Source organism: Dermacentor silvarum, chromosome 1 (genome assembly GCF_013339745.2).
Source record: "Dermacentor silvarum isolate Dsil-2018 chromosome 1, BIME_Dsil_1.4, whole genome shotgun sequence".
NCBI classification, from domain to species: Eukaryota; Metazoa; Arthropoda; class Arachnida; order Ixodida; family Ixodidae; genus Dermacentor; species Dermacentor silvarum.
Window position 1 is genome coordinate 134984121 of NC_051154.1, and position 25835 is coordinate 135009955.

The 25835-nt window shown below is 43.3% G+C and overlaps 1 protein-coding gene across 4 annotated transcripts in view; it reads left to right on the forward strand.

Annotated features, from left to right (window-relative positions):
* LOC119436073 (tigger transposable element-derived protein 3-like) overlaps positions 1-22928 on the forward strand; it is a 61865-nt gene extending 38937 nt beyond the window's left edge. For 3 of the 4 annotated variants that reach the window (XM_037702818.2, XM_049655475.1, XM_037702820.2), the window contains 2 exons: positions 104-480; positions 9969-22928. In XM_037702818.2, coding sequence (XP_037558746.1) covers positions 104-480; positions 9969-11312 — 1721 coding nt within the window. In that variant the 3' untranslated portion in view covers positions 11313-22928. The remainder of the gene's footprint in view (positions 1-103; positions 481-9968) is intronic. The other variant, XR_007463171.1, reaches the window with a different exon arrangement.
* Positions 22929-25835: the final 2907 nt, after the last annotated feature.

Below are 25835 nucleotides of genomic sequence, written 5' to 3' on the forward strand. Positions count from 1 at the left end.
TCAGTGAATGTCAGCTTGTGCTTGTATGAGTTCTTTGGGCCATAGGAATGTGTTCTGTGCATCTAATTCTCTCTTCTGACATAAATGACAATGTGCCGTGCAGTGTCTGTCCACAGTGGCAGCACCAGTGGGGGCGGAAGCGGCAGCAACCTTGGCAACCCATCTCCATCTGGCGAGAACATGGGCAACTCTGCTGGCACTGGTGGAACTAACAGCAACTCTCCTGAGAACTCGGCTGGTGCATCGAAAGACGAAGAAGAGCGCAGTGGGCCTCCGCAGCCTGCAGCTAATAAGACTGGCAAGGAGCTTGTCCTGGCACCTCCTCGGGAAAGCAAACGGCCCAACATGAAAAAGAGGATGGACCTGTCACTGGCAGACAAGGTTAAGATAGTCTACTCTCTCAAGGAGCCTGGAGCAAAGCATGGTGCAGTAGCGAAACTCTACGGCGTTGCACGGTCCACTGTTTGCAAGATAAGCCAGGTATGGCATGCATTTTTGGTGTTCAAATGTTGCTTTATTCTTAGTATGTGTACTTGAGGCATCTTCCAAACTTGCCAGATAGAAACTGTTCATAGTCCAGACATACTTTCCGCTTGTATTTTAATGCGTGTTACAATTTGTGAAAAAGTGGTTTTACCATATTCAGACCTTATTGCTCTCTTAAATAAACCATGCTGCGTGTCTATGTTGCAATCATCACCACACATATTTCTCTAGACTGTGAGGGATACTGGATCAGTTTTATGAGTGCTGGGACATGCCTGTTTCACTTTCCAGAGTCATTTTTGCAGCTTTGGAACTGTACAGTGAAGCAACTCCCATTGAACTGTTTTAATGTAGCTGTGTTTCTATGCTTATTTGAGCATTTCTCCCCCCCTTAAAAAAAAAAAAAGTGCTGTCAAAAGGTGCTTCCACTGGCTTTCTTTTTCTTTGTTTTGGCTACTTCCTGTCATTTCTTTTCCAGTTTATGAGCAGCATAATATGTAAACAAAAGCAGAATGAAGAAAAATTCCTCTGTCTCGCACTAGGAGTAATGACACAGGAAAAGCCCAGGCCCATTTGGACGCCGGTAATTCGGACATGCTTGAATATTTGGACACTGGCCCCATAGACGTCATGCATAAGGACAACCGAAATTTCGGACACCTTTCAGCGTGCAGTGTGATAATTTGGACTCCAACTGCAAGACCGTGTGCTAATTCGGCCACCGAGTCAAGCAGAAATAGTGATATTTTCACTATATGTCACTGGCGCCTCCTCGAAATTGAAACTGGCAAAGCGTAGTCGATATAGTAGTTGCCGATTAAGATTTGGTGCATGCATTGACTGTAATTTTGTCTATCTGTAGCAACAGCATAACAATGGGCCCCGATTTTGTAGCGATGCTTTCTGTTTGATTCTATGCCACTCTTACCATCCACCATTCATGGCCAGCTGATCCCGTTGATAACCTGTTTGGAACATCGCTCTGACCACTGATGAAGTGTGAAAAGTGGGAAGAATAGCATAAAAGGCATTGATAGAAAATCACAGGCATGGACTGTCAATGCATTGGCAAACTTGGGTCGTATTTTTGGACGATCACTTTCAAAAATGCTTTCATTTTCGTTATATTTCACGTCAATAGCACTGGACGTTTTGATGGGCAGCAGCGTTTCCACACTGTGATAAGATAGCGTGCTTTGGGATTGGGCCAAGAATGGCATTACTTGTAGACACCAATGCATCTTGTGCTAGTCACGTGAAAAATGAAGTGCTTGGCACTGTGCCAAGGCTGACGTGGCTTGTAGATGCTGAGGTGTCTTGGCGCTAGTCACACAAAATTGAAAGCATCTTCCAAAGTGACAGTCTGAAAATATGGCACACCTTTTTTGACTACTTGTGCTTTAAAGCCCCTTTTTTCCGGCAAATCCGGCATTTCGGACTGCTGATTAATATCGGTCTTGTCTGTCCCTGTCAAGTTTAAATTATCGGTTGGTGACTGTATATGCTCATTGAAAATACTGCAGGATATGTTATCACACTAGCCCTGTGTTTTGCTGGATTTGGCGTCATTGGGCAACGCCATTTACCATGTTTACTTTAATAGATTATCTACTTATTGTCCTCACCATACATCCCGCAGCTCATGCAGAAATGCAAGACCTTTGATGTGATACAGTAGAAACCTCGTTAATTCGATAATTAGGAAAATCAGATAATTTGGACTCGTCCTCTGGTCCCAGCAGGTGTATGCATTATTCAGTGCAATGAAACATGGTAATTCAGACGTACTTGGCGCTGCACATCAGTAATTTCAGACAACTTTCGGAGCTTGGCGAGCGAGGAGGGCCGCAAATGTGCGACGTAAAAGAGCAAGAACAGCGCTAGCGTCCAACCGAAACGAAGCAGTGGAGTCCGCATTGGTGTAGTCATCAGCAGAAATCGTACGTGAATGACACCAACGCCGGTACACTTCGTGCCTATTTGTGCCTTTAAAGCCTTTATTGTTGCATTTACCACCGCGCATAACACCGCGTTGACCACATAATTTCATAATTGTGTAGTAGCCATCCATGATCGCGTCGATAGCAGCCACGTTTTCTTCCGCAGCGGTTGCGGCAGTAGTTTTGCTTCGACTCGGTACATGCGTCGGCCGTGTGCCTAAAAAAAACTGCATAGTCGCCATCCATGATCGCATCAATAGCAACCGCGGTTTCGTCCGCACTTGTTGCTGTGAACGGTAGTTTCGTTCCGACTCCGTGCGTGCGTTGGCTGCGTGCCTTCAGCACCGCACTGTCACCGTTCATAATCGCGTCGATACCGGCTGCGGTTTCCTATGCAGCAGTTATGGCAAACAGTTTCGTTCTGACTCTGTGCAAAGCTGTCGAGGATGAAGAGCACTGGCTACATCATGATGGACGGCCACGGCCGCTTGATGAAACGCACGAGGTGTGGCCTACCACGTCACCCGAAACCGATGTGAGGCGCCTAGTTCTCCGCGCCACCGCAGTGACGCCACTGCTCCGATACAGGCGTGCGGGTGGGAGCGTTTCTTAGGTGCCGTCCACATGCTTCGCGCAGCGGCTGCGCTTCGCGTTTACATTTTATTGACGCGAGAGTTGTGCTTTTTGTTTCCAAAATATAAAATAAAATATCAATGCTCCCTGCAAGGAAATCAATATACACAGGAGTCGTATTGGGCCGCTAATAGGCTCACATAGGCCAGGACGGCACACTTCTGCCGCTGGTTTTGAGCCTTATGACCATCGTTCGGGAGAACTGGCGAGTTCTTTATCGAGAGGCAGTACTGCTGATACGGTGGGCTCTTTTGTTGAGTGTGCTTATTTACTTGCCTCGCTTGATGTGCTTGTTTGCTGGCAAAAAAAAAAAAAAAAAAAAAAAACGTTATATGAAATTTTTTACAAATGCGTGCATAATGACATAAGTTTGTATAACTATTTTCTGCTAGATTTCTTTAGTTTCACCTTTCTAGAATAATGGCGTAGGTAACAGTTTACAACAGATCGTACATTCAGCCACATTGCCGGCGTGTGGCATATTTATGTAAAGAGAGCTAGAGAATAAATTTTCATCAAAAGAGCACGCGAGCGTAGGTAGCTCCTCCGCTCTGCAGTGGGTGGTTCCCTCAGTCCAGGAGTCCAGCAGCCTTAGCTGCCTTTCTCGCTCGGTTGACCAGGTTGAGCTGGTCTGTCGAGTCGGAGCTGGACAGTGCTGCCTCCCAATGCCGTGTGGTGGGTTGTGTTATGGGTGTGAGCTGTGGTGTGTTTGCGCAAGCCCATACCATGTGGTAAAGCGTTGCACATTGATGGTAGTGTGGACATTTATAGGTATACAGCGCAGGGTGTATGGCTTGGTAAAGACTCAAATGTGGATGTGTGTTTGTTTTGACTTTTCGCCATGTTACGGCTTCCTCTCGCGTCAGAGCATTGTGCGGGGGGGGGTAGTGTTCTTTGTGAAAGGCGTTAGTGTTGTAGGATGTGCGGGTAGGTTAATGGTATGGGCTCTGGTTGGAACTGCTCGGCGCGGTCATCTCGCGGCTCCCGGTGTGCGTGCGCTCAGGCGTAGGCGTGTGCCTGCTGATTGTCGCGTAAGGAATCATGCCCCGGAGTCCACACGATTTGTATGTATGGTGGCAGCTGGTGCGCTCCATTCAGAATGCGATGTGCGGCCCTGGAAATTTTGGCCCTGGAATAATTTCTGCATGCTGTCTGAGAGTTCGTCAGAACTATGACGCAATCCCAGTGCGGTCTCGTCGTGATGGCTAACGCTATCACTAGTTCCTCTGCCTCCACAGCGCTCACTCTAGAAAGCGACGACGCATTTATTTCAGTCCCGTGATTGTCGACCACGCTGGTGACGAATACGGTGCTTCTTGCGGTGCTGGCCACGCCTATGTACAAGACATTGGGGTGGTTTCCATACTTTCTCGCGAGCGCCTGCGCTCGGGCTTGTCTCCGTCCGATGTGGAAGTTTGGGTGCATGTTGAGCACCGAAACCCTCCGTCCGATGTGGAAGTTTGGGTGCAATTCGTTGAGCATGTCACGCTGGCAAGATATTTATCTAAAGACGATGCAGGGAAAAAAAGTTGTTCAGCGTGAATAGAGCACTTGCAATGGTAAGAAAAAAGAACCCTGTAATATGAAACTTCTTAAAAATGCATGCGTAATGACATAGGTTTGTATAACTATTTTCTGCTAGATTTCATTAGTTTCACCTTTCTAGAAAAATGGGGGTAGACAGTTTACAACGGATCGTACATTAAGCCACATTGCCGATATGTAGCATATTTATGTAAAGACGATGCCGTGAAAAAAAGTTGTTCAGTGTGAATAGAGCAATTCTAATGGTGAAAAGAAAAAAAAATCGAGGGAGGCTGTATTTTCTTTATTCACACGATGTCAAGCCATGGAAAAGCGCCTCGTTCAACAGCTTTAAAATCGTACTACCTTCCGGGACGGAAGCTTGTAGGCGAGTTTTAACCGCTCCACAGTTGCATTCAGGTTCGTGGTTCAGTTCGCCAGTAGCGGCTGTAACAATTTGCTTAGAAACACCTTACACAGTTCCTCGGTGTGGCCGTCGGTGAAGTGAAGCGAATTAAAAACGTGTCCCTCAGCTCCCAAATGCTTCCTTTGCAACTTGTCCTTGTTGCAATGTTTTTTCAGCCATGCTTTTTGGTGTTCTACGTCGCTCGGAAACTCAGGGTACCGGAATAATGGTTCTTTTCTTGCGTTAGTAACACACAGCGGCATGCAACAGTTGCGCGGGATAGTGCCACATGCAACACGACAAGGACCTCGACACATTTATACTACCACGTGTGCGGACAAAAGGTGTGCAAGCAAGACGCGAAATCTCTCCCGCGGCGCCTTCCCGGAGGGAGAGCAGTCCCGCAGCAGTAGCGCCACCCCTAACAAAGCGGCGGCAAATGTCAACTTTCGCTTCACAGCTTCGGCCATACTTCGCCACGTGATGTGGCAGGCCGCTTCATCGAGCGGCCGTGGATGGATGATCTGTTGGCGATCAGCTCATTGGCGAAAAAATAATCTGGATGTGCACGCGGTAGTCCAAAGCGTGTCTCAAATTAAGGCGCGGCCGTGCTGCTAGAGCCAATGAGTCACGAGTTGACGAGAATTGCAGCTTCCGCACTGCTTTTGGGTGAAATAGCAACATGATTTGTTCATTCATTCCCTAAAGAAAAGAGTGTTGACATAGTAAGCATTTGCTTATTGTTTTCTGGATACCTTCGATAATTCGACGTTCGGTTAATTCGGGCATTTCTTTCAGCCCCGTGAAATCCGAATTAACCAGGTTTTACTGTACTAGACAGCCCTGAAAGACGGCACTGGTAGCAGAAGTGCTCGGGACAAACAAAACTGACGCACGAAAAATTGGCATGTAAGGTTTGCCTAGTGCATCAGTGCACTTTGCCGCTTCTGGCCATTTTACAGGCTGCCATGAGGAAGTGTAAATGGGTAGTCAGGAATCTTATGGCCCACTAGGTTTAAATATGCGCATGCATATAACCCGAGAAGGTGGATCATCATCACCATTTATCATTTATTTGCTCTTAAGGGGGGGGTTACATTACATAAGGGGGCGGGGGGTTACAGAAGGTAATAATAAGAACAAAGATATGGTTTTAGAACAGAACTAAAACAAATGATGGGACAATGGAGCCACAATGGAGGACAAAAAGAAAAGGATGGAGGGACAACCGTAACTGTACAGTCAGTGCTTTTTATTATGAAGTTGCATCATACACGAAAATACCTTTGTTATATCTGATATTCATTATAACCATACACGCAGATATAAAAAAAAATTGTGATCAGGTCTATGCAAAAGAAATGCAAGGGGTGGGGGGCTGCCTCGAACGGGCTAGAAAGGTTTTCATGACCCGTCGACATGTTGCCGTGCTGATATGAGGCACGGGAACAACAATAAATTGCATACATGCACTCTGCATTGCCACGAATGCACAACTGTATGACTGGTGTCATCGCACGTGTTGGGCACATTGTCTTGCTGATTGCTGTGCAACCAAGTCAAGCCACGGGCCAAAACGCGCATGCCACTGACAGATTTTTCTGACACGGAAGGGACCACATGTTAATCCGTACTCTGCTACTACGGCTGTCAGCCTAGCTCGTGCATCTCATCTCGCACTCAATCGCCAATAAGCTCTACGAGTGCAAACATTAATACAAGCACGCTCCTGACAGACCTTTTCGCACACGGAGGGGACCGCACGTGGATCCTTGCTCTGCTACTACGGCTGTCAGTCTAACCCTTGCATCTGATCTCACACTAGATCGCTGGTAAGGCCTACAAGTGAGAACGTATCGATGGCGAGCTTCCCACAACGGCTTGTCAACAGTCACTCTGCCGGCCATACTGCTTAGGTCGCCTAACTAGCACCGCTTCGTCCAGGGTCAGCTACAAAAGTTGCGATTTCGTGCCAGTCGACACAGCCGCAACTTTGTTCATGGCTGCCATGTTTGCGGCATCGCACACGCAGTTCATGCCCGAAACACTGTGCGGTGTCCGAAATTTCGGTTATTACCGTTGTACGTTGGTGCTAGTTGTAGGTGGCGGTACCATAGGAATTGTGCAGGTCCGAAAAAATCTGGCATCTGAATAATTGGTCGGCGATTGTATTGGACATTTTTACTACCAGAATATGTATACAGGGTGTCCCAAATATCATGGACCAACATTTAAAAAAAGAGAAATTGCGTTACTCCAAGAAAACCTAGTGCATATTGTTTCCAGTGCAGTGGAGTACCTGCCAGTAATTTTTTGTTACTGAGATTTAATTGAGTAATTGTAATTATCTAACTCGAGAGGTACTGCCCTAATTATCAAAGTGTCAATGAGAAAATTGTAGTGCAACATGAAAAACTCCCAATACAGCTTTCTGTTGCTCAATACGTGCTACATAAAAGTGTTTTTTGGAGCGTGAAAGAAGCCTGCGAATGCACGCAAATTGCCTCGAGCAGCGAGTCTCGCAGAAATTTTGCGTGTATTTGCGGGCTTCTTTCACGCTCTGAAAGAAACTTTTATGTAGCACGTATTGAGCAACAGAAAGCTGTATCGGGAGTTTTTCATGGTGCTCTAGAATTTTCTCATTGACACTTTGATAATTAGGGCAGTACTTCTCGAGTTCGATAATTACAATTACTCAATTAAATCTCAGTAACAAAAAATTACTGGCAGGTACTCCACTGCACTGGAAACAATATGCACTAGGTTTTCTTGGAGTAACGCAATTTCTCTTTTTTTAAATGTTGGTCCATGATATTTGGGACACCCTGTATATTTTTAGGCACGTGCAAAAAAAAAAAGAAAGATTTGCTTTGCTTTAACAGATACCATGTTGGATCCCGCATTTTAGATTGCATTATAACAGGAGAATACGACATTGCAATAAAGCATTATCAATAAATTTTATCTTTACTTGGTTATACAGTTAAACCTGCTTATAACGAATTCCTGGATATAACGAAGTTTTTTTATTCCCCGCCGTTACTCCATAGAAGCACATGTATTTAAGACCTCTACGTAACGAAGTGGCAGCGGGAGACCCCCTCGAAATAACGAATTTTCCCCGCCGACAACCTAAAGATCTCGCCCCAAATTTTGTCATTCTTGCGCGAGCAGCAACCGGAAGCCCCTTCTCTGTCGCGACGGAATGCGAAGCGGCAGCGTCGTGCTTGGCGCGCTCGAATTCACGGCGACTGCGGGGCGAGAGCAAGCGCACGTGTGCGTGCGTGCGAGCGTGCGCGAGGCGGGACTGCATCCCTCGACCCGGCTCTCTTGCCGCCGCGGGCGTGACCTTTCCCCCTCCCTTCATTCAAACCTAATCCCGCCGCTTGCTGCAGCTGGCCAGATCGCCATCGGCATTTCAGTATGGCCGCCTTCTACGCACTTCGAGCCTAGTTCTTGTAGCTTCGGCCATGTGCTGTAGTACGTGTGCTTAGGCAGTAGTCTACCAATTTAGTTAAACAGCGAATGTTTACAAGTTTATATGGCCGATAAAACTACTATTCTTGCTCATTTGCTGTTGCAATCGATGCTTCGCCTTTCGGGCGAAACTGGGACTTTTTTGTTCATCGCAACTTTAGTGTATTAAATATTGAGTGATAGTTGTATTTCTGTATGAAAGCATGAGATGCGCGGTACTGTAAAGGATTTTTTTTTCCTCTCTTTTGGTCACGGAAAACGGGTGCGCGTTACAATCGAGGGCGCGTTAAAATTGAGTAAATACAGTAAGCGTTTCTTTTTCAAATTTTCGTTCCGAACCTGCATATAACAAAATCCTCTTTATAACGAAGTTTTTCAGGAATTTGTCAATTTCGTTATATCCAGGTTTAACTGTATATCCTATAAGTTTGTTATATTGAGGTTCGACTGTAGCTCAAATGTTAGAACATTGCACACATCATGTGGAAAGGGGGGGGGGGTTTGGTTTCCACGAGCACCAAATTGTCTTTCTCCCGCTTTCATTTTCCTTTTTCTTTAATAGTTAATAAGTTTATTACAAGTTTAACCTTCGTCCATAGTTCTACGGTTCGATATGAAAGGTTATTTCCCCTATGCTTTTCTTGTCTTTGTTGTCTGTTGGCTTCACATAGTTGTTGCTAGAGATCAAGATCCTTGGTTGCCCTGATTTACCTCACTCATTTTGCAAGGTTGCATTCTACATTGATTAGGAGTGATTTTATTTTTTGGCCATACTTTGATGAATTCAGAACTTTTCAGTTTGAAATATGAGAGCAGTCTCTCTCTCTCTCGCTCTCTCAACATTGCCTTTCCTTATTGGCCGTTTCCCAAAACTCTTGTGAATAGCTCTGGCAAGCAAGGTTTGGCTGCAATACCATATTAGACCTGGAACTACCAAAATGGCATGCCATAGCTATTTCTGAAAAACGCATTGATAAGGATAAAGCCATAGCTTCGACTTTCCTTACAAGGAAGTGTTCCAGATTTTTCCGAAAATGTGTAGTAGTAGCAAGTTGACAAGTTGAATAACCGTGTTGAATGGCTGGTGCAAGCTGCAACCACAAACTGGCGCATGAAACGAGTCTGAGTGCCTTAATTTTTTCTCACCCAGTCCGAGTGTATACCTCTGGACGCACCCACTCTTTCTTAGCAGTAATCATGTGATTCAAGTGCTGCTGTTTTGGAAGAAATAAATGTAATTAACAATTGGTTAGGCAGTATGTATGAATTTCATCTTGCTGTTCAACCCTGACACACACTGCTGGTTTGGATGCAGTACGTTTTGAGGACTATAAAAAGATATTAGAGTTCTATTTAATTGTAATTTAAGCTAAGGAATCTATGGCAAACTTTTATTTATGTAATTCAAGCTCTCTGTGCACTTCGTACCTTTATGGGAAACCTTATATGCAATCTCTGCTTTTCTTTCTTTTTGTTTCACTCTCTGACAATGGCTGAGACAGAAATCTGAAGAAATCCTGCTTCAGTTTGAAACGGACAGCAACCATGACCGCAAACGGCGACGTGAAGGCAAGGAACGCCAGGTAGGAGAAGAACTGTATACGTGGTTCCAGAACCAGGTTGCACAAGGGTCTCGCCTGTCGGGCAATGATATAAAGGAAAAAGCACGCCTACTGGCTGCCCAAAAAGGCCATCATTTTGAACCTTCTGATGGCTGGCTCAGCCGCTGGAAACAGCGGCATGGACTGTCAACACCCCGAAAGGAATCCTCCGCCTCCCAGCACCACTCATCCCAGTTGAGCGGAGTAAGTGCTTCCACCCCACCTCATTGGGTTTCCAGTGCAGAACTTGTGGCGCTTCTAAAGCAGTACTCAGCCGACAATGTTTTTGCGGCTGCTGAAGCGGCACTCTATTACTCGGCCTATCCAGCTGATCGCTGCCAGCAGGAGTTGGTTAAAGACAAGAAGGCAACTGAGCGCATCACACTTCTCATTTGTGCTAATTTGACTGGTACAGAGAAGAGGCCATTGCTGCTTGTTGGGGACAGTGGAGCATCTCGGTCCTTTCCAGACGACCCTTCACGGCTGCCACTCATTTGCAAGTTTGCACAAAAGGCACGGATGAATGCTGCCATTTTCACGGAGTGGCTTTCATTCTGGGACTGGCAGTTAGGTCTCCACCAGCGCAGTGTGCTCCTGCTTGTTGAAAACACCCCAGCTCACACATCAAGTGCCCACCTGGAGAATGTGCGACTTTATTTTCATCCACAGCCAATACTCAAGGGGGTTGCACGCAATCTTAAAGCCCACTACCGTTCACGGTTGTATGGGCGGGTCTCAGCATCTCTGAGTGTTCAGCGAAACACCCGGGCTGCCGACTTGATTCGAAAGACAACAGTACTTGATGCACTGTACTTAGTGCGAGAGTCGTGGGATTCTGTCAAGGGAGACACTGTCTCTGGAGTGTTTGCTCAGGTGGGGCTTCCGTTGTGTGGAACACCGCTGCCACGAGGCGGAGCTGGTGTAACAGGCATGCAGGATGTCTCAGTGCCACCAGGGCTGACCTATGACGAGTTTTGCCGTTTTGTCAACCTGGATGACTTTTTAGAAGGTGTAGTTGATCGAGTAACAGAGACCCAAGAGGATGAGTACGAGGTAACGGATGAGGAAGCACTGAAGGCGATCGATTTCCTGCGTACAATGGCTATGCGGGAAGGGCGGGATGAGTGGTACCGATCGAGCCGGGAGATGGAGGACTTCTGGTTGCAAAGGATGGCCAACAAAAAAAAGCAGCAGCCTCAGCAGCAGCAGCCACAGCAGCAGCAGCAGCAGCAACAACAACATTGAGTTTTGTATTATATGAGCCACTTAAAACCGGTGTGATTAAATCATCTTTCATGCAGTTGTAGAATAAGGGCCTCAAAGATATTGCATCAGATCCATTGTGCATGTGCGACATGCAAACAACATTTGGGTGGTGGTTTGGGCGAGTTTGTATTCCATGGCGTTTTCTTGCATTAGCGCAACTCGGAATGAGTGAAGGAAACAAGATGAAGAAACAGGAAACAGGAGGCATCCTCCTGTCTCCTGTTTCTTCTTGTTTGTCTTGTATCCTTCACTTATTCTGAGTTGCATTAATTCAAGAAAACCACATTTGGGGCTCGTGTAGGACATGCTATTTTTCAGGTATAATTGGCCACCCTAAACTTGCTCCACAAGTTCTGTGCCTACAAACATGGTGGCACCCATCTAAGCAACAGCTCTCACCTCACACTAAATTGGACTAGCTTTCTGAGCAACCTATAGTGTTCATATGCCTATCACCTTCATTTCATGTAAATTGCAAAGGTTGAGCAACCAATTACTGCTATTTTTTACATCACTTGTCAATTTTGGAAGCTCGTAGACCCAAAACGGGAAGGCATTTCCATTGCTAGTCGAGCGGATGGAAATGACTGAGCATCAGGAGCCAATCATTGCAAAGCGGCTGATATTCTCATTTATTTGTATTAGTACTTAGAATTGATATGAACACTGAAATGCATGTATGCACATCATTTAGTTTGTTTTTATTTTTTGTTTTGCCGTAGATTGGCTTTTTAGCTGTGGTGGCACCACAAGAGCAAGATGCAAAGCTTGACCACAAAACTTGCCACTTTTGCATATCCTAATTCTGCCATGAACAAAGCTTATTTGGGCCCTAAACTTTTGTATGTCTATTCTAAAATTCTTATTTGTAGCACTGCAGTTATGTGCCATGGGAACAATTCTTGAGCATGCTGTGTTTGAGAAGTGTCAATTAAGTGTGGTCATGAATGGCTGCTTTTACTTTTCTTGTTGCACCTGAGAGCAGAAGTAAGCACTGCAGGTGTTGTAATGCTGACTTAAGCCCAATGCCCTGATAAGGCTCAAAAGTACATTTCCAAAGGTGTCTGTGTGTTTGTTAATGTTGTTCCACTGTGTATAGCACTTATAATGATATTTACAAAACTGTAAAATACCATCATTAAAACTGATTGTGTTAATATCTGGAATGGCCTTTGAAATGCCTCTAATTTTACTGTTATGTAAGGGTGCCACTTTATGATTTTGGGAGAGTCCAATGTCAAAAAGATTGCCTTTAAGACGACTCAGCACTACGGCTAAGCTCTAGGGATCATATGTTCCGGTTATGTATGAGCAATTTAACCTGTGAAAAATGACTTTATATAAACATGTAAACAAGTTTGTAAGAAACCGGTGTTTTAGCAACTTAAATATGTTTGAAATGTATACTTATTTCTATGGATGCTTGCATCTAATGATCACATTCCGCGTAGCAGTCACTGCATGTAGGCTGAAGGCAGTTCTTGAAGTGCACGAAAGTGCAACAAAATTTTGAAGCACACAGAGCAGTGTGTCTGCAATGCATCCAGCCTATATTGGCATTGTTTTGTTAGCAGAATTTCATGGTTTAACGTCATTTGATGCATTGTTTTCCTGGAAAGCAGCATTTCCAAAGTAAGGATTTCATTATATCTGATTAGCATCTGATATAATAATTAAATGCGGATTATTACAGCAGTTGCTGAATCATGTCAGCAGTTCCCAGATCATGTCAAACAGGCGGTCTAGGTCACCGTAAGACGATGTGACAGCAGCCAACTAGGTGCAACGTCATCCCTACATTTACTCGAAAAGGTGAAGGCAAAGTGATAAGCAAAGCGGCCGCAGTGTCCAGCCCGGCTGAGAACGAGGGTGCATTCTGTTTGCTCATGGCTTGAGCTGCTTGCGCATGCATAGTTCTGATAATTTTGTCGGATGAGGACTTGCGGTGATAAAAATGAAGCTACATTCACCATCTTCAGTTTTGGCAAAATTTACATATGTTGCATATTTACCAGGAAGCACCATTTCAAACTTATTCAGTTAACTGTCTCTCGAAAAATGAGAGCATTCGAGGTTTGCTAATTTCTGTTTTGAATTGTTGCTTCTAATGTGGGAAATTTGAACATGGTCACTTTTTGTTTCACACGCTCTTATCGTGAGCGGTTTCAGTTGTATTTATTCCACAAAAGGGGTAGAAAAGTTTTTCAAAGGCTAATAAGAATTCACTTGCTTGCTCCCGGATCTACGAAGTTCTCAGCATTCTTTCTCTGCTCCAATTCTTAGTTCTTTAGGCTGTATGTTACTGCTGCACCGTTGATGATTTTGGGTCACACAGGGTGTTTAATGCCATGGCTGATGGCTGGGATAAAATAAACGTTTCATGTCTTAAGTGTCCGAGTTCTTTTGTATACATGCGGTGTAAAGACACGTTTGCAATATTTATAGCAGGAGAGTTGCACTGACTGTGCCAAGTTACCGCACTCACCAGGGTAACTTAGTGGCTGTGGTGTTGCGCTGCTGAGCTCAAGGTCGCGGGTTTGATCTCTGTTGTGGCGGCTGCATTTTGATGGGGGTGAAATGCAAGAACGCTTGTGTACTTTGATTTAAGGGAACATTAAAGAATCCCGTTTGGTCAAAATAATTGAGGAGTCCCCCACTGTGACGTGCCTCATAATCATATCGTGGTTTTGGCATGCAAAAATTCAGGATTAATTTTTTTTTTCCTGCTGAGTACAGCACTTTCAGTGATTCACTTGTACAGGTGCTGGTCTACCCCATGGCGCATGATGAAGGTACCTAATACCATATGTGGGATCAGTGTAAATTAAATTGTTGGTGCATTCCTGTTAACATTTCCCTAAGCATCTGATGGACATATTTGTTCTGGGGTCATTTTTACCTTATTTGCAGCATAAAATCCTTGCAGCGGCCAATAAGCTGAATTGGCCACATTTGTCACTTTATAACCTGTTGGGTAACTACTGATTGATGGAGCATATCTTCAGCTTTCATTTGTGCATTGTAGGAAAAAATTTTAAGTGGCCTTCTTGAGAAAGTGATGTTTCAAAATTTTACATTTTCACTAAACCACTTCATTTGAGTGAAATTTTAAAATAGAAAGTCGTTTGCCGGAGCCACAAAATTTGGCCTGGAAATAACATAGATGTATAATATGGACAAGTTTTGTGCTCTTCCTTTAAAACCTTTCCACTAATAAATTCCTAAATAATGTGATGCGCCATGTGGTGTCATTGCAATTTCTCTTCTTCAAAAATGACACCCACAAACTGGTGTAATAAAATTTGTTGCAGGTTCCACTTCTTTTCAAGTCAGAAAAAGCATTGCACTCGGGGAATATGTTGCGTTCTTACAATATATGCCTGTAGTGGAGAAATTATTGACTTTCCTGAAAAAAGGGCTCTTGATGTTATCAGGCACAGTGTTTTTTGTAAACGAGAAAACATTTTTTACCTTCAAATCAAGTTCCAAATTGTATTGTTTAGGTGAGAAATATGCAGCATATGTAAATTTCTTCAAATTTGAAGATGGTTACCTGGGTCACCTGTTCCATCTTATCTGGAAACATCCAGCTGTTGTAGTCCCATAGCAGCTGCATTGGCAGTGTTGTATGTTGATGCCATAGACTGTTGTCTGGGTTGTTCCCCAGTAATGATCATCATCACATGGTTGTTCCAACACAAAAATAAAATGCTTAAAGAATAGCAGACACCTGTGATTATTGAAATGGTGATCTTTCATTTAGAAAAGTGATGTTTCAAACAAGTGTGCATTGGGATGCTGACAAAGTGCATTTGCTAATAGGAGCAGGAACTCGTGAGCTGGCTTGTGCAGAACAGATTACAGTGCATGATTCTGTCTGGATCAAGTGTTTAGATGAAATAAGTTAAGCAAAGTAGGCTGACCATAGGCTTCCTGCTATGAAGTCTGGCTTCAAACAAATTGTGTAGTGCAAATTGTTTGCAGTGCTTTGTGTGTTTACTGCAGCTGATACTATGTGGAACACTGCGAGCCTTACTGCACATTATAGTGTGCTTGCTCTTGCTATCAATGCATTGTATTTTCGGCAAAGCTGCATTTTTGTTTTTACATAGCTGATGTAAATTTTCTTAATCTTAAAAAGTGGCTCATGATTACAAACAACATAAAAGTTGTATGTGGTATCATTATAAGTGCGGTGCACTGTAGTACTTTTTTGTCATTGAAATGCCTCACACATTTTCCAATCCTGCTGCTGTGGTATTTTTGTTGTCAGGAACTTTGCGAGAGAGCTGTGTTATAATGAAATTGGTAGTTAAATAGCAATAACTTTACTCACAGCTTTGTTACGACAGCTGCTGTGCCTTGTGGCAGCTTTGGGAAGTAAAGGTGTTTGTACTAACTGCTGCATTTCAAGTGGCTGATATTTCAGAATTCTAGCAATGGCCATGTTTCGTGATGTGCTGTTGATTCTAAAGCTTGGGCCACATGCCACATGGCAAAAATCCGAAAGAATGAATTGAGTTGAATGGAATAGCCTTTAATGAAGAAATAATGGAGGCTTGCACAAATGAAATTGTGGCTTGAAGATTTTTTTGTTTTGTTTTCAGTATGTTTGACTCTGGGAAAGTACTATAACTTTATTAGCTGTGTGAATTAAGACACTTATCAAATATTCACGCACTGGTGAATTTGGAACTTGTTGAAATGGCATGACACAATGTATATATGTAAGTGACCAGGCATCTCAATTTAGGCCCTACTTTTGCAAACATGGTCCCGCTGTCTCAGTGGTGCTGTGTTTTGTCCCGACACTCTGCAAGGAAGTTTACAGCTACAAAATTCTCCAAAATGTAGGCAGTGCCACCAGATCTGCACTGGAATAGTTATTTTGCTTAACCGCAGCAGGTGTGTGCGAGAAATTCTGTGGTCAGATTGTCGGAATGACAAAAAAAGTCCCATGCAAATGCCCAGTTTCAATGTTACTCACATGCGACAGCAGTACAGTACATGACTCTTGGCAGGCCCATTACAGTGGAATTTCGTTGATACGATTCTGCATAATACGTTTTTAGGGATAAGTTTTTTTCTTATATACCGTTTATTTTTTTTATATACGATTATGTTCAGATAATACGATTTTCGGATGATACGTTTTATTTTCTGGTTCCTGTGAAGGTTGTATCAAGGGGATTTCACTGTACTAATATCTGCCCTCTGTTTTAATACAATTGCTTATAACATGTGCCGCTCATACACACCCTATGCTATCAAAGCTGTGGGTGGAGCAAGTTACTGACATTGTGGATGTTGGGCAAAGATGCTGGCAGCATCGTGGCCGTGTCTCCATTGTCATTGTAGGCAAGCCACCTGTAGTAACTACCTCATTGTGGGGATATCACGAGGGCATGTAGGAATGCTTGGAACTGCACGTTATATTTAGGTTTGGTGACAAGATTTTTTTCTTTTTCTTTCGTTTTCTTTAGCACTTCAAACTGCAGTGAGCTAAACCACTAGGCACCACCATGATTGCTACCACGTATAGAGCTCGCTGCGCGCCCGCGCTCCTCCATTTATTCAACCTTCTCTCCGTCGATCCCCTCGTGTGCACTGAGCCTGGCTGTGCTTGCTGTGCTCTCCATGCTTGCTTCCACTTCGCCTCATTTTAACATGAATAGTTCTCTTTCTTTAGCTCTATTGCCCATTTTAGGGATCAGTGATTAGTGGTCGGACTTTCACTGCAGATACAAAGGCACTGATACAAAGAGCACATGCTCTCATGCAACCAAGTTGCAGGGCCCATTTTGCCTAACACGAGCAGCAAATGTAGCAGATTAAAAACACCTTTGATGTGAACGTAGTTCTCGCATACTTATGAGTTTAGCTATGCCATTTAAAACACTAAAATAAATATTTCATCAAATTTCATTGAACATCCAAGGCTCTTATGGAGGTTGTGAACATAAACAATGAATGATGATGTGAGTACAGCTTTGTTGTAGACATGCCCCACTACATATGTACTGGTTAACAGCTCTGTTCTCTATGGAATTGCCCAAAGAAGCAACAAATGCTGTCTAAATGTCCTCATTGCAACAAATATACGCCTTCAAGCGCATCATTCCTTTAATAAAGTGAATAGCTTTCTAGTAGTATTTGGCTTTTCGATTACATTGACAGTCACCGTCAATGATTGCTGCGAAATCTTTTTCCCCTTTTTGCAGTGGAGTGATAGTTGTTTGGCGGCCCAGTGTATAATCATTCCGCGAAGAAAGCAGACAACGGAAAGAAAGCACAGGGGTATGTGCATTGCTGAAATGGCAGTACCCTCTCCCCTTTTTTCTCGAAGGCTTTGCACATGAGCGCCTTCAGCTCACACTGAATGCAATATTACATCCACTAGCACATCGTTTGAGGTACTTTAAGGAGGATGTTACTACTTTATTGTTTTTTTTCTTCCTTTTTTTTGTATTGCTAAATTTTATTGTATCTAAAGTTGGTCAGTTCAAGCATTATGGAACAAGCTAACCTCCTGAAGATTAGGCCACACTTTCTGCTGCATTGATATGTGTGCAAATGAAGCAGTGGCAAAGTTTCAGTGGCAGTAGAACCCATTTTTAATCAATAACGACATTATTGAGAAAATTTTAAGTCGGGCTAGATAGATTGATCACTTTTGGGAGACAACTGAGCCTTTTTTTCAAGGTCAGAGACAAAATAAGGAAGGAAAAAGTCCCCAAGTTTAAGATGCATGGCAATGTCATTGACCCTTGCTTCAGCAACTAAGTACAATGAATGCTTGTATGCCAAGAGTCGGACATTGGGAGGCATTCAGTGGTCCTCGTAATTTTTTTTGTCTCTGTTTCTAATATTAAGGATTGTGGAGCAACTACTGATGTGCCAAAGAGCTGCATGAAGTAGGATATTGCAACACCAATGTCATTGTTGTTTGTGCATATTAAGCATTGGGAAAGAATGCTTACCATTAATTTGTAATGTTACATGCTATTGGTCTTATTTTCCATTGGCGCTAATGCCAAGACAGTTCCTGGACAGTGATCTGCCAGTCTAGTCTGTGTGAGGGGAACATTCACCTTCAGTGACTCTTTAATACACCTTTTTTTTGCTTGCGCTATTAGCATAGTTCTGCGTAATACGCTAGGCCCAAGTTATAGCAGAATGTGCTAGAATTTCAGTGTTGTCTCATTTCCTGAAGATCTTTTTCATCTTCCACTATTGTGAAAAAGCATGTACATTTGCAGCAAAAGTAAATAATTATGACTGGTGCTCTAACTGAGTTGATCGCTGAGTATGAAGCTGCAAATTTGATACCTCATTGCAGTGGCCACATTTAAATGGTAGCAGAATTCAATGACATTCATGTATTGAGATTTCAGAGCACATTAAAAAAGGTGGTCGAAAGTTGGAGACTTCCCATTGCCTTCATAGCCATTCGTAACCCAGGTGTAGCCTTGGGTATGTTAAAACCAAGCAGTTATCAGACATTTATTTCATGCGTTCAGGTGACTTCAGCGGACATTTTTTAACAAGCGTGTCTCCCACAGATGCCAGCAACACATGGTTAGCTTGTCTGTAAAACGACAAAGAAACTTAAGTAGATGCACCCTCACGCTCCACTTAATAGACAGTAGTAGAGCGTGGGCAGTGTTTGATGTTGTGCTGCCGGTATGAGCGTTCTGCACACATGCATTAGCACTCTTGCACTAGTGCTTGTGCTGAGTAGGTGGGTGCAAATTGTTAGAATACACGGGCCTGAGCAGAACGAATTGTAAATGCATTGATATTTAGCCTAGTAGAAATTTAGGAGATGCGCTTTTGCGTGGCCTCCTCCGTGAGAAATAGAAGCCCACAGGCTCCGAATTCCCATTGGATTGTAATTGCAGTAGACCACTAGCCAGTCATTTTAATTTGCCTGTAGGTCTTTTAGGAAAGCCTTGTTCTGGCATACCGTGTGACCCAACTAACGTTAGCCAAGCTGTTCAACGGAAAAAAAAAAGATGAAAGGAACACGGTCCAAGATGCAATTATAAGGCCTTTGGTGTTCGGTCGTAAGTATTCTGATGACCGAACACCGTAGGTCTTAAAATGGTATCTTGCACCGTGTTTTTTAAAGGGGCCCTGAACCACTCTTTATCAAAGTATAGGGAGGCATTTGGAGTGAAAATAGGCTCTTTCAGAAATACTTTGCTGCAAAAAGTACTTCAATGCGTTTAGCAGAAGCGGAGTTATTGGTAATAAAACACGGGCCTCCGCTGTGCTCCCGTTCATTCTACAATGTTTTGTACTGCGAAGGCTACGGCGGAGGGGGGTGTGGCCACAATGCTCCGTCTTCTAAATGTCACCGTGGCGCGCAATTCAAATTTAATTTTGGATGTTAACATAGATGCCATGACTTTCGATATTGGTGCCTACGATACGCTAAACGTTAGCCAAACGTGGTTGTCCTCAGCGAGCCGTAGTGCACTTAGCCAGTGGACTTGTGGCAGCACCCCGCGGCGGCCACGGTATTTACGCTACGTAGCCGACCACAGCTACTAATAGAAGCCACATATGGGAATCCGCTTTATTATGAAATGAAGTGTCCAGAAGAGAGTGAGAAGCAGGCTTCTGTTTGAAAAGAAAGCACTTGAGAGAAAGGACACTTCGCACTCTGCTGCGAGGTCCACGCACTGCGTACGACAGCAAATCTTGGCTGAGATGTTCACAGCAGCAGCGTATACTACCTGCGGACTATGTTATTTCACCAAGCCTAAGGGGTGGTTCGGGTGCCTTTAAATATTTTTTTCGTTGGAACAGCTTGGCTAACGTTAGCTGGGACACCCTGTATATTGGACACTTCGCACTCTGCTGCGAGGTCCACGCACTGCGTACGACAGAAAATCTTGGCTGAGATGTTCACAGCAGCAGCGTATACTACCTGCGGACTATGTTATTTCACCAAGCCTAAGGGGTGGTTCGGGTGCCTTTAAATATTTTTTTCGTTGGAACAGCTTGGCTAACGTTAGCTGGGACACCCTGTATATTGGCCTATGCATAGCACAAGCAGTCTTTAAGCATTGTTAGAGCACACCCATTCATATGCAAACGTGGTCAGAATTTCTAAAAAATTCAAATGATCTTGGAAGCAGTGTTAGCTGTTTCAAGATCAAAATGTTAGAAGATGCAGTATTCTCATATGCAGGGAAAATTTTTTACTGCTTGTCTTACTTAAGAACCACTGTTTAGGATCCTCAATATTTGAGGTGTTTTGCTGTGAGTGTGAATAAATAATAATAAAAAAAGATAGTGATACCTTTCTGCATATTTTTGTGGTCACAGGTAAATTTTATTGCTTTAAGTGCTGTTCTGAATGCTACAGCAGTTCTTGTGCCATTTTTTAGTACTCTTATCAGTAATGTTGTAACCTGCACAAGGAAAAGTAAAACAAGGTACTGTATAATTTTCCCAGAATATTTTATTGCTGTGCTCTTGCTCTTGAGTAATGAGTGTGCATAATATGCATTTTAAGGTAGCTGTTAATTTGACATGAAAATTTATACAAAAATCTAGGCATTGAAAACATTGCCTGATAGTGAGTAGGTTACATTAGAGAGTTTTAGATTAGGAGACGAGAATGGCTTTGGCTCTTCTTGCATACGCAAACGGTTTGAGTCTCAGCAAGACCCAAGAAAAGTTCTTGCATCCTCTAATCTAAAACTCAGTGTGCAATCAGATTGGATGTGTAGCACTCATGCATTATTTATTAGTGAAAAGAAAGTAACTGTGTATTGAACTTTACTTTAATGTCTATTTTTTTTAAATCACTGATTTGAATTGCATAGGCAATACTAGCAGTGGCTAAATTATCTTAATTTTCATCAACATTGTGTATGATTGTATGAATTGCAGTGTGTGTGCAGCTGTATTTATACATTTACATTTGTATTTATTCACGTGAATTCATGCTTCTGTGTGTGCTCATAAGGTACATCCTCATTATCTTTAATTACAAATGTTTGCTAGTTCACACTAAATTGAAGTTGCACGTGTGTCATTCCTTGCAAAATATGAATAGACAATATTGCTCTTATGCCTGAAGCATTGCTTGGGCGTGTGATTTCGTTTTATCACCGTGTACTCTTAAAGTGCTGGCATTAAGATCTTCACAGTGATGCAAACTTGCAAATGCTATACATTTCTCCACTTAAAAAGGTCACAGAACAGAGGAATGTTCAAGCACATTCTGATATGAACATAGTGTCACCAGATGTCATTACCAGAGCTGCTGTTAGCATTTCTGCCTTACTGATTGTCTAAAACAATAATGCTTAAGCCTATTTACATACTGGCTAAAACTCCAATACTGTTTGCGTTAATGTGACTGAAGGTGCCCAGGATCTTCTATCATGTAATTTTTGAATACAGTGCTCAAGGCAAGTACGTAAAATGAATGGTCAGTGTGGTTCAATATCGACAGTGCAGCAATGATGTGTGTTGGCATGCTGCTCTATTTGTTGGTTTAGTTCTGCTGTCATGAGTACCTCTGTGTAACTTGCTTGGTATTAAGCTCAACTAACTTTACTGATAGGAGCAATCTTATTTAACTTTAAGCAGATTTACTACCAAAATAAGCAATCTACCAGGCTAGCCTGACTGTTTGCCTTTATCTTCCCCTTTAACAGCTAGCAGTTGCTCTGAAAGGTTGAAGCATGCAGTATGGAGACTTAACTTGTATATGTTCTTGGACAAAGGAAGTAGACGATATGACCGCTGTGGTTGCTCAGTGGCTATGGTGTTGGGCTGCTGAGCACGAGGTCGCGGGATCGAATCCCGGCCACGGCGGCCGCATTTCGATGGGGGCGAAATGCGAAAACACCCGTGTACTTAGATTTAGGTGCACGTTAAAGAACCCCAGGTGGTCTAAATTTCCGGAGTCCCCCACTACGGCGTGCCTCATAATCAGAACTGGTTTTGGCACGTAAAACCCCATAATTTAATTTTTTGAGCGTAGGCATCCAAGCAGGCGTCCAAGACCATTTGCCGTATCAAGCACACGGAGCAGCCCGTGCCATGCGCAGTAGGAGTTTACGTCATTCCACTTTTGTGTGGCAAAAAGTACTATGGGCAGACGGGACGTTGCTTTAACATGCTCCCTCCGGGAGCACCAAGCTGCTATCAGAAATTCAACTGGCTAATATCTGGCCGTGCATTGTAGAATTTGCCAATGCAAACCTTTGTTTGAAAAAACTTAAATACTGTATAAAAAATTACTCCATCTCTCGCTAAAGGGAACCATGTGTGGTTGCGAAGCAGCGGGGAGTTGGTTAGCTTGAGCGGGAGATAGTTTCGCGGCAGCGGCCCGAGCGCTCATTGCGACGCTGCACAGGAGAGAGAATGAGGCACGCGCGCTCCGTCATTTTCATACCGCGGAACTACCGTGGCGCCCCCAGCGGAGTATGCAGCTGTCGCACCACCTGTCGTGCGCGCTGCCCCGGATTTCTACAGGAGAAAGGGGGGAGCGTAGAAAAGGAAAGAGAGGGGGAGGAGACGCGCATGCGCTGTGGGGGTGTGGCACGCGGGCGCCGCTTCGTAGAGGATTCCTAGAGGAGAGAAAGGCGGGGAGCGTAGGAGAGGAGAGAAAGGGGGAGGGGACGCGCATGCACTGAGGGGGTGTGGGATGTGGGCGCTGCTCCGTAGAGGATTCCTAGAGGAGAGAAAGGGGGGAGCGTAGGAGAGGAGAGAGAGGGGAAGGGGACGCGCATGCGCTATGGGGGTGTGGGACGCCGCGGGAGGGACAGACAAAGCCGCCGGCAAGAAATGCTTTGCATTTAAAAAAATGGAAATCAAATCAACTGAAAGATTGTAGAAGCTTACTTCATGCATGTTAACTCAGGCGCATGCATCCGCCAGACTTTTATCTCTCTGCATGATAAAGAAACCAAGTTTTTGAATGGTAAGATAGGCTGAGACCCTTTCACCACTTGTACGGGTCACATGATCCCATTCTGTGTATATATAATCACTTGTTTACTGCGCTCGTAACGTCTACTTCCTTTGTCCTTCGTCCGGGTTGCGCTGCCCACCCCTAAGAACATGTTCAGTTACCAACTCGCCCAGCTTGTTGTGTTAACTTGTATATTGAGAAACATATATGAGGAGTTTTTTTTTCTAAAAGAGCTAAATCTAGAAACCGAAACTGGGCTAAATTTGACGGAAACGTAAAGTACACCGAGGTGTCTTTTATTTTAATAATAATTGTAATCAAAAGAAGTCAATTCCTGATTGTAACGTGGACTCTAAAAAACAGTTTCGAATCAAAAATGAGCCAAGTGCTGCCTGCACCTGCTTGAACCAAAGTGAGCCAGATCCATTCAACCAGTGCTGCATGAACGCCTCCTGACCAAAACAACCAACATGGCTGCATGCAGTCTGTTTCACGTGCGCTAGTTGCCTTGTTATCGTGTTTTTGGTCAAAGATGGTACATTTCAAATGGAAGACGATGAAAATGCAGAGATTGGCGACCGGTCTATTCATATAAGAAGAAGAAGTGATCCCAAACAGAGGATGCAACTGACAAAGACAGATTGGTGATGTTAAGTTTGTCGCAAAGTATTGCGGTATTGCTCATGCGCTGATATTTTTTTTTTTCGGTAGCCAATGCAAGCGCAAGTAAAATGGTTCAATCAAAATGAGCCAAATAGTGTGTTACATATCTGTAAGAGCCAAATCCAAACTTTACTCCTAAATTACGACAATAGTAGGCTATATACATTTTAACTGCAATATAGCTTTGAGGTATTTTGGTGACATGAGCGCACTGACAAAAAATTGTTGGAGCAAGCTCGACCATAGTGCCATTAGCAAACTACTGCGTTTTTCGCAGGTCCGTTTAATGTGGACTTGGCCCTTTTAGAAAAAAAAATGCCTCGTATGTTAGCGCTAATTTCATTTCCATAGTTAGATTAAAAGGTTCAAGCACACAGAAATTGTTTATAATGTTTTAGTGCAGTGTTCTAAAACTTAAAAGAACTCGGCAACAAGGTTGTAAAATAAGTGCCTTGAGCATTGGAGGAATGTTATCCTGTGAGAATTTTTCACAGGTTTTTGAAGCATTGTTTCGTTTTTCTAGTGCCCTATTAGATTAGAATATTTTAGTCTTGAACCTTTGTTTAGAGCAAGCCCACTTATTCTCAACCCCTGTCACCATCTGTCTGCACGGCCCGCGCTTGCGACAAGAACATGCTGAGCAAGCCTCCTTCTCGATGATGCGCTAGTTCCCACAGCCCTTGCGGAATATGGCTGCGACGTAGTGGTGCTCCAGATTCTGGTCTATAGGCTATCACTTACTGCCGTGAGTGCAATGAACTTGTTGGTAGCACACCACTGCAGTGGTCCCTTTTCTTTTTTATTTGATTTTACTTCTGTTTGAATTGCTTCGCAGTTTCTTTCCACCACAGCTTTTTTAGGGGAGCCATGATGGATAGATTGTAAGCTACAGATTGCTGCAGTAAAGCCTTGTTGACTGAAAGCATCGTTTCGTTTAGATTGAGCAGCTTCAAGATGCACTGAAAAGGTGTCAGACCAAGCATCATTTTCAGACTTGTTTGAATCAACTACAATTTTGAACTATGCAAGTCCAATTGTTGCTAGTTAACTGCATTTGGTATGTTAGTATCTTCCATGTAGTATTCTTGTGCACAGTTGGTTGTTCCTTTTCGAGGCATAACAAAGTAAAACAGTAAGGGCATAACATTATTTGAGTAACATTGTGCTAACACAGTAGGTGCTCATTGCAGCAGAACTCTAGTTATGATCCTTTAACCATCTCGTAAATTATGAAGACCTCTTTTTTGTGGGATGGGAATTGGCGAGTGATCTGAAAATTAACTTTAAACCCTAAATGTTGCGTACAGAGGTGCATGGTTCCTTTTGTTATCCATGCCACTTTTTCACAGTGGCATGTTTTATGTTATTCCCTATGTTTGTATTTTACACTTTTGGGCTTTGCTGACCAAAGATTTCATTTATTGGCTGGTGCTGATTGTGCTGGTTCATTAATCATTGCCAAAGCATCCATGTTATTGATGCATTGGCTCCTCATTGTATTTGCACTACATGTGTGTTGGAAACACAGCACCATTATCCTGTTCAAGCACACCATTATTATGCGTTTTGAACAAAAAAAAAGCAACCACTGTACTTTCAATGCTGGACTTAAATGAGGTACTGCACTAGAATTTTTTTTCCTTTTGGGGGCGAACAACAGTGAACAAAGGCTTATTTGTCTTTTCTTTTAATATTTTTTTGTAAAATGGTAAGAAACCAGGATTATTATGTGCATTCTTCAGGTGTGTACTACTATGTTTTTATATTTTTGGTGGTTTTGATTGGAGTAGAACAGTTGACCATAACCGAAATAGTTGGTGCAAGTGTATAAGATGCTTGACACTGTTAATTTGTATTGAACACAGACTCTTTCTAAAAAAGTATTACTTCAGAATTGT